General features: G+C 44.7%; 1 protein-coding gene across 1 annotated transcript in view; it reads right to left on the minus strand.

Annotated features, from left to right (window-relative positions):
- NOLC1 (nucleolar and coiled-body phosphoprotein 1) overlaps positions 1-7,932 on the minus strand; it is a 20,241-nt gene extending 12,309 nt beyond the window's left edge. The window contains exon 1 of the mRNA XM_085312171.1: positions 7,885-7,932. Within this exon, the coding sequence (XP_085168297.1) occupies positions 7,885-7,932 (48 nt within the window). The remainder of the gene's footprint in view (positions 1-7,884) is intronic.
- Positions 7,933-9,024: the final 1,092 nt, after the last annotated feature.

Raw genomic sequence — 9,024 nt, forward strand, 5'->3', positions numbered from 1 at the left:
GCCCCCTCCCCCCCGGAAGCGCGGTGAAGCGCGGTGAAGCGCCGGCGCCATCTTGGCGCGATGCGGAAGGCGCGGGCGCCCCCCGGCGGAGGCCGCCCGGCCCGCAGGCTGCGGCAGGCCGCCTCCGTCCGCTGGGCCTGAGGAGCTGTGGGGCGGGCTCGGTCTGGGGGCAGGGACCGCGCTCACGCCCGGCTGTGGGTGGCGTTTGTGGCACAAAGCCAGGCTTGGGCCGAGGGGCTGGGAAGGCAGGAGGCACCGGCTTTCTGCTGCCGGCCGCTCGGGGTGATGCCTGTAAGTAAAGGCAGCAAGTCAGGCAGTAATTTTGGGCTGGATAGGAGGAGCCAGACAAGGAGGACTTTAGAGATGACAGTTAACTTGGATCAGTGACTCGGAGCACTCAGAGCTAAGGGCTCACCTCAGCCAGAACAGTGCCCCTTTTCTCTTGTACTGTCTGCCCAGCTGTGAGTCCTTGGAGAAAGAAAAGGTCAGGGAAACCTGCCAGGTGATATCCTAAGGAGAAGGCTAGCAGGGAATGGGCTATGTGCTGGCTGAACCATTCTGAAAGCCAGATCCCATCTGCGGTCCGCAACAGGAGGAAGAAAACACGGGAGCCCAGGATAGGCCTGATAGAGAAACTTGGGAGAGTGCATATGACACTAGAAGAGGGAATATCTCAATCAACTTAAACCCATTCCCTTCCTTCCCCTTCTCCCACATGCCAGTCTGCTCCTAGTCTTAACCCAGTTTAAATATGATCACATCAAGGGGAATATCACAGAGAAAGAGCAGAATCACTCCACAAATTAGGATAAGCCAGGAACTGTGGGAACCCCAGCACAGGCAAGAGCCCACACAGGCAGGGCAGCGTTCCACAGAATCCAAACGCAGCAGGCAAAGCAGGGTGCTGGCAACAGGATCTGCCATCAGTCTCAAGCAAGGTGAGCTATGAACCAGGTCCAAGACTGAACCAAAGAATCCCGTCAGGAGCAAAAAGGAAGTGGAACCAGAGGCAGATCTGGAGCAAAAACTACAACATGTGCTCAAAGGCACCACCTATGAGATCAAGCTAAAGAAATGGCTAGTGATAAGGCTACCTGTAATATAGGCTCAGGGGAAGTCCAAGAAGTATGGCTGGAGGCAGGACTTGAAACAGGTACAGCTACAAAATAGGTCAGGCAAGCACAGAAAGCTCAGACTTGGGCTTAAATGGAGCTGCTTGGCCTATGAGCAGAGTGGGAGTGGAAGTCCCAAGTGAGGCTTGTCAGTGCAATTAAGGCCAATTAGTGCACTCAGAGCCCTGAAAAGGAGAGATTTCATTCAACTGCTATATAAGCATGGCTTTAAATTAGTCCTCTCTTCCTCACTGAAGTTTTTTCTCTTCCTCTTGAGATATGTGTTAGTAACTGTAGTGCTCTCTTTTCCTTACCTTTTTAATGAGACTTCTGGAAGGAAAGCCATCTCTTTTCAATAGAGCATACTGCAAAACCTCCTAATGACAAAGGAGAGTGGGAAAGAGAGCCCTGCTCTGAAAGTCCTAAGTTACAGCTGCCAGAGTCAAAGAATCAGTAGTAGGTGGATGCTATTGTGCTCTTCGTGTTCGTCTATTCCTTTGCTCTTAGCTGTCTTCAAAGACTAGAGTTACATGCAGTCTTGTGTTTCTTGTGTGCAAGTAGGTATTGTTTGCTGAACATACGCTTGGGCAGGTACTGTGCCCAGCAAAATACATCTGTTGGTGATGTCCGGGGAAAATGCCACTTTTGCAGTGCTGGTGAAAAAAAGCAGTTTATGCAGGAGAAGACTTTTTCGTGAGCTTCTGTCATCCTGTAAAAATGCTGTTACCTATAGTGTAGAGAAAGGATGCTCAACTGAGAGTTTGTTGAATATGCGCACTCTCAGACCCGGCAGCTCATGTATAATCTTTGATTTATTGTTTGTTTGCTTGTTAGGGAGAGCACTGTTCTCAGACACCCATGTCTGGTCTGTAGCTATCATGTCCAGAATAACTCGGGTTTATGTTGCAGAAGGGGAACTGCTGCCAGGAGCCAATATTTCTGAGTTTTGTAGCTTTTGTTTATTTTGAACAGTAGGAGGTAGCCACAAGCTTCATCTGCAAAGTGCAGCACAAGTTCTGTGCCTTGTTGTCTCAGGCAGAAGAGAAGAGATGCAGCCTTTGCTGCTGTGAGAAGTTGGGCAAACGCATTACTGGCTGTGCCTTGCTTCACAAGCTCACTTTGCTTCTCATCCTGATGAGTAAGCATCTCCCTCTTGTTGCAGGTCTTTCATAGTCTGTTCACAGATGCTAGATGAGTGCTTCTGTTTAGAGGTGTAACTATCCAGGTATGTTCCCCTGTGTTGTGCCTGCAAATCTCTAGATGACCTGGCAGAGCAGTACCATGGAAAGAAGGCTCCTATTTTGTTCAAGATTTTCCAAGGCAGTAGTGGGAGAGCCTGGGATCTATTACATCAAAGCAAATTTGACTGATTTATGCCTCTGATTGCAAATTCCTTTACTACACTCATCTATTCCTCATTCCTTCTATCTGTTTCTCTATTTCTATTCCTTTGCCTTTTTTCCTCTTGGCTGGCATATCTCTCTTGTTAAGATTGCAGGAAGAACATTCTTTCATCTAATGAGTGAACACTCAAATTAGAGATCTTTGCTCTTTATACTTTCTCATGACCAAGAAAAAGTGAAGAGATGGTATGGGTATTGAAACACTTGCTAGATCCTTTCTTTAATTCATCTCAAAAGTACCTGGCAATGTTGCTGCACTGTTTGCCTAGGTTTGCAGAAGCTCTGGAAAGAACAAACTGATTCCTTTCTTTGGACAGACCCTTGAGAATAATGCATTGAATATAACTATATTCAAATGCTGCTGCCAACCAAAGGAAGGAAGAATTAAGATTTATACAGTCAATTATGGACAATGAAGCATGAAAGGCTACCTGTCTTTCTTCAGTTTGTTCTTAATTCATTATAAGCTATGTAAATCTTTCACTTAGGCCAGCTTAGTGTAGTAAGGTGTGAAGGGGCATTGGCCTCCTATTTGCTAAAGTCTCTGGAATGTCTACTGATTTGAATTTGGTTTCGCAAGAAGCCATTAGTATAGGAAGTGAGGATGAAAAGTTAAGGACTTGGTCAGTGCTGAAAGATGGGGTATGACTTTTATAGATCATATTTCTTTTTCTTGCTTTTATAGGATCTCAGTGCATTTAGAAAAGGTAGATCAAATCTCACAGTACTCAAGGGAGGAAAAAGAGCTTTCCCATTTTACAGGCATGGGGCAGTGACAGGTAGGTGTCTGTGCCCTGAGAGTCATCAGCAGAGTGGAACCAGGTCCTATCTCCCTCTCCAGCAAACAAGTGAAATTGCTCTTCACATCAGTGCACTGCAGTTTTGAGTGATAGCTCCAGCAATTAAAACAGATGTCAGATCTGATCTCTGCATACTGACTTTTTATGGGGCAGGTTGTCAGGTGACTGTGCTGCAGTGACTGAGGACTACATGTGGTTTGGTGAGAGAGGCTCTCTTTATAAGACAAATTTATGTTAAGTTTTTCTTGATGTAAGAGGAGGAGGACTTGTCAGGCTGCTTTAAACTTCAACTTATCTCTGCTTGGGACCAACCCAAAGTCCTTGAGGATGGAAGCTGAATAACAGTGAGAACTTGTGCTTTGCTTTCTTGCTGTTTAGATCCAGCTGGTTAAGTCTGAGCAGAGAAGTGATGTCTGTTCTATAATTGTGTATGAGGTCAAAGCTCTGTGTTAGCATGTTCTTGCAGTAAAAACTTCAGGCAGGTTGGGGAGTGTGGCCAAGAGGAAGGGTACGAGCAAACCTTGCTGTATGACTGTTTATTTTCTGATGAGTCAATAGCAGTGACTGCATAACTTTGGTGCCTTCCTGTTAGGAAGGGAGGGTGGTTTGGTTCATAGCTGAAAGGAGACCCTGGACTCTGGCTCTGAAAGCATAGCTAGCCAGTGTTGCTGACTCGGGGAGATGTCAGGCAGAGAACTGCTTGACTGGAGGGGGGGGCAGGTGAAAGGAAGGGGCTATGCTTGGCTGGAATCTTGGACAGTGCCCCAGCCCTTTCTCTCTCCCACTCTGCCCCTAAATCGTGGCACCTGACCTGGGAGTCTGACCCCAGCTCCCCCTTCCCACTTGAAACCAGTGGGACTCACCAAGTCCTGTACAGCACATGGTGCTTGACTGTTTAGTGGAAGCAGGAACAAGGCAGAGCTTTGACATGTATCTTCCTGTCAAATGTAGCTTGAGTCACTGCAGCAATGGAAATACGGGGGTAGGCAAGACAAATCACAGAAATCCCTTGAAAGCACAGAGATTTGTCACCCATGGAGGAGCTACAGGTGATAACACGTTCTATGGTGGATTGTCAGACTTGTCCTTTAAGTCCAGGGCAGTATCTCAACTCTCGCCATGTAAGGAAGGTAGAGGGGTAGCACTCTTCCAGTGATAATTCCATAAAGGAAGGACAAGAACTGCTGGCTTGAAGCTCATACTCTGTCCCTTGCTGCCCGCCATGGATACCGGCTCTCAACCACTTGTACTGCCTGTGAGTTTTGTTCTTGCACTGTGCCGAAGGACTGGAACGGGCCTTTTTCCCCAGAAGGAAGGATGGATGATGCAGATCATACGGTTTTCTAATAATCAAGTAGCTCAGCAAGGCTCAGTTCTCTGTATGTTTTTAGACTGTTTTCCTTTTGTAAGGAAGAAGAAATTTCATGCAGTAGTATGCATGCTGTGTATGCAGTTTCAGTTCTCTTAGGCAGACTTAGACCCAGTTGCAGGGAGAGAGATGACTAAGTTCTTCAATAGTAGGGCAATAAGGCATTTCTGTTGCTTTTTCCTAACCCACAAGAAATTCAAATTCCTCTTTCATGCCTTGAAATGAATCCTGCATTTCTTGACACCTAATGTACAGAGCATCCAATTTGTTGTCTGGTTTTCAGATTGCTGTGAAGATTGTTGAAATCATGCATTGACAGTTATTTTACTTAAGGTCCTTGGGAGGGGCACTTTAATTTCTCTTTAGTGGCTTAGGAAGTTTAAACTAAAGATATTTCCTATGGGCTTTGTACTGATTAAATACATAGCATCCTGAGTGACAACTGTGCATGTGGAGAAGTCACACAGGTTCTCACTGAGCAAGAAACTGACTCCTGCTAGCCTTCTGCATTATACTGCAAGGCTTTAAAGGGGTAATTTTTAAAACTCCTTCCCAGGAGTGGAACCTACTTTCAGCAGGTTGAGGTCCTCAACAAATATCAGAGAGAGTGAATTTTTATCTTTCAATTTCCAGAAAAAAAGTTAAAAAAAAAATAATGTGGAACAATCATAAAAACATAAATGTGGCTATCCATTCACTTCACTTTTGTTTCTTTACATATAAGTATTATTCCATAATACTCAAAGAATTTGCCTAGAGACTTTGCCTGACTGAACTGTTGTGTCTCACATAATTCCAAATAAGATTCTGTATTTGCACATCTCTCCAGCACCTAGATGTTCTTTATTCTACCATAAAGCTTCAGGAGGATTTATTCTGAGAATGTTCTGGTTTCTTTCTCTTATCTAAAGTTTCTCATAAGGGAACAAATGATTTTTGAAAGACAAGCAGTGGCACATAGTTTGTAAGTTTGTAGTAAACTTTGGGTAAATTAAGATTTGGAGATAACAGGGTCGTTGCTTCATTCTGTATATGAAACAATTATTTTTTTCACAAGGGGGAAAAACCCCTCCTTGATAGTAGGAGACAAATGAAAATTTAAGAATGTGCTTGAAGTGAATTTCCTTTGTTTTATTCTACAACTTTTGCTGTATCTTCCCTGTGTCACAGTGTTTCCATTTTACCGTAACATGTGACATTTCCTCATTCTAGCACCCTTTGCTTGGCCATTTATAGAATGTGTGATTGGAGCCAAATGGAAAATGGAATTTCCTTTCAGTGGCTTCTATTTTTATTTTCTTTTTTTTTAACTCCAGATTGGAAAAAACTAAACCACATGGAGAGAAAAATAATCCAGAAAAATAATCATCTTGGCCCTTGTGAATTGGATTATTTCAATGGAGGAAATTCTTAAAAATAAATAAAAATAAAAGCACTAAGTCTAAGTATATGAATATTTTCCATGGGCAAAGGTAATTAGTTGATGTGTTCCTCACAAAATGGATAGATTTTGACATGATTGGCTTTTTTGACAGTGCTATTTTGTTAGTTTTTTTTCCCCCAACATTGCTTGAAAACCCTTACCATGAGGCTGAGAACAACCGTGAGATTCAGTATATGTACAGGCTGATTAATCTAAATTCCAATATTCCTTTGAGATGAAGTGCTAGGTTGGCTTTTGGTGCACATCTCTCAAAATGACTTGCCAAACCATTGCTCGATATGCTTGCTGGAGACCAACATCCCCAAACAGGGGAGAACATAGCATAATGGTGCTTTCATCTGAGACTTGAAAGAGGCATGGAATGAAGGAAGTAACATGCTTTACTCAGTCTGAACTCTGGGCTTGAGATTTTTCTGCATAGACAGAATAAGTTAAAGATAACACTTGGACTAATGTTGCAGGGCTGGTGTGCCTTATGTGCAGTGCAGTGGTTGGCAAAGCTCTGGGGAGCTGGGACTTGTACAGTGAGAGGTGGGAAAAGGCAAGGGGCAAACAGACTCAGGCAAACACTTCACTGGAGAAGAACTTGAAGAAACTGCACTTGCATGATGCGTCAGCAGCAGTTTCAGGGAGCAGTTCCAGTAGGCAGGAAATGGGCAGGTAGAATTAAGGAGAAACCAGCAGCAGGTTCGGTAGCTGGGATATGCTACCCCTAAAGTGAAGAGGGGAATGTGTCAGATCATGAGTGGGGTTCAGTTAATCATTAGTTTTACCTTCAAGATTTAAGTTTTTTAAATCCTCTTGTGGCTATTAACTAGCTTTTTAAAAATCAGTCTCTTGTTCACATCACTTGTGGATTCATTTTTGTTTCTGTATATGCGAGTCAAAAAGCGAAGTAAGGCCTTTCCTTCTCTAAAGGAGATCAGGACTGGTAATACTTAGTCAAGGCTGACAAACACTGAACAGTCATGCTTCCAGCCAGTTTCTTTTTGTGAAGGACTGATTGAAAGGAAAAAAATGAGCAAGGCTGCTTCAGTCATTTCAGTCAAGCTATGTGAAAAGAGGAAATGAAGGAATTGAAAGGGCAAATTAAATTTGATGGGAAACAGGAATCGAAGAGCTTTCTAGTACCTCAAATCTAAGGTTGGGTATGCTTTACTTAACCTGTCATGCACCCTTTTTCTTGCCTGCTGTGCATCTTTTAGTACAGCCAAGTAGTCAGTTAAAAAGTGAAGTTTGCCAGCTCAGATGAGTAGCCAGTTCTGAGGGAACTACTACTAGTCCCAAAAGGAATGTGATAAGGAGAGAAGTGAATGGGAGCAAATGTGTGAATTAGGAGGACACTTAACACAAAGGTGTGATGCTAGTTTAGTCTTCCAGATGCAAACAATATGAACCAGCAAGCAGTCTGTCTAAGATTATTTATGTAGAGCATAGGGTCCGCTTGCCCCGTTTATCCACTAAGACAGTGTCAGCATCCTTCTGTACCTTATCCCAATATGATCCAACTTCTTTCTACCGATAGATCAGTGCAAGCACTTTCAGAATGAAATTATTACCATAGTGAAATACAGCAGTTGCAGCAATGGGGCGCAGAAGCCTGGGTAAGGAAGGGGGGAAATCCTGTGTTCAGAAAATCAAGGACCTCTGAGAGGAATATTAAATGAAATTTAGACATAGTGTAAGCAGGGAACACTACTGGTGTGGAGCTGCTTACACTTCAACTGCACATCTGAATCTGGCTAAATACAGGTACCGGATTAAACTTGGTCAGGACACCACTAACAGCATCTTGAATGGCCATGGATTCCTTAATAGCCCAGAAACGTCCTTGTCTTCCATGTCTTGTCTTGATGGCCACGTTCACTGGTAGCAGAGGTGTCTGACGACAGCAGCAATGAAAGTGGCAGACTGGCTGTGTGTGTTTGCATGCCTGAAGGACACTTTCCTATTTACACTGACCAGCAGACTTGGCTGGTCATCCAGCATGCTGACTTCTTGCCTTAATTCTGCCCATAAACTCTGGTAATCTCACCTCTGCCTGAATTTCCATCTCATTTTTTTTCACATCCTTTCAAGAGGCTGTTGGGGAAGGGAGAATCCTCCCTGAAAAGTGTGCTTTCCCTTTGGCTGCCAAAATATTCCTGTTCCCGTTTTTCCAATCCATATTTGTTTCATGCTCACAATATGAAACTATACAAAATAAGAGGGTCTTGTCTCCTGACAGCTTGGACACCATGCAGCATACTTGATATCAAGATATCTTACCAAGTAGCTATAGGGTACCACGTTGTGCTCCTTGCTTGTTCTCCTCTCAGTGGTCTGTTTTTGTCTTTTTCTCCCTTTCCTGGCTCAGTTTTATGATTTGACCTGCATACTCTTCTCGCTCTCATCACTTCCTTTTCACTTGTTCTTTCTCCTCTGTAGCAATCTCTTTTCTCCCTACCTTCCCACCCCTCCAAGCAGGGATCTGCCCTGCAGAGCTGGAAGTTCGCTTTAAGCCGAAGCCACATGAGCTGCAGCAGTTCAAGATGATCTCCCAAAAAGATACGGGGAATCCTTCTGACTGCTTGCTTTGAAAGCTGAGCTCTGCAGCACGTCAGCGCCTGGGTTTTAAAAGTGCCGGAAAGCGAAACGGGCAAGTGTGAACGTTTCGGGTCGCTGGACAGTGTTAGGCAGAGCGGGAAAGGATGGGGGAGGGTTGCGGCTCGTCTGTTTGGGCTTTACTCCGTAAAAGTGAGAGTCTGAGCCCGTTAATTCGAGCAGGAAACTCGCCCAGGCAGCGTGCAGGCAGTTCGCCCCTAGTTCGAGGGCGCGGAACCCGGGCGCCCGTACGGCGAAGCGAGGGGCCGGCGCCGCTCCGCAGGTGGCCGCGGCGGGTGCCGGGCGGCGGGGC

Source organism: Rhea americana, unplaced genomic scaffold (assembly GCF_003343005.1).
Source record: "Rhea americana isolate MKP2758 unplaced genomic scaffold, rheAme1 scaffold_36, whole genome shotgun sequence".
NCBI lineage: Eukaryota > Metazoa > Chordata > Aves > Rheiformes > Rheidae > Rhea > Rhea americana.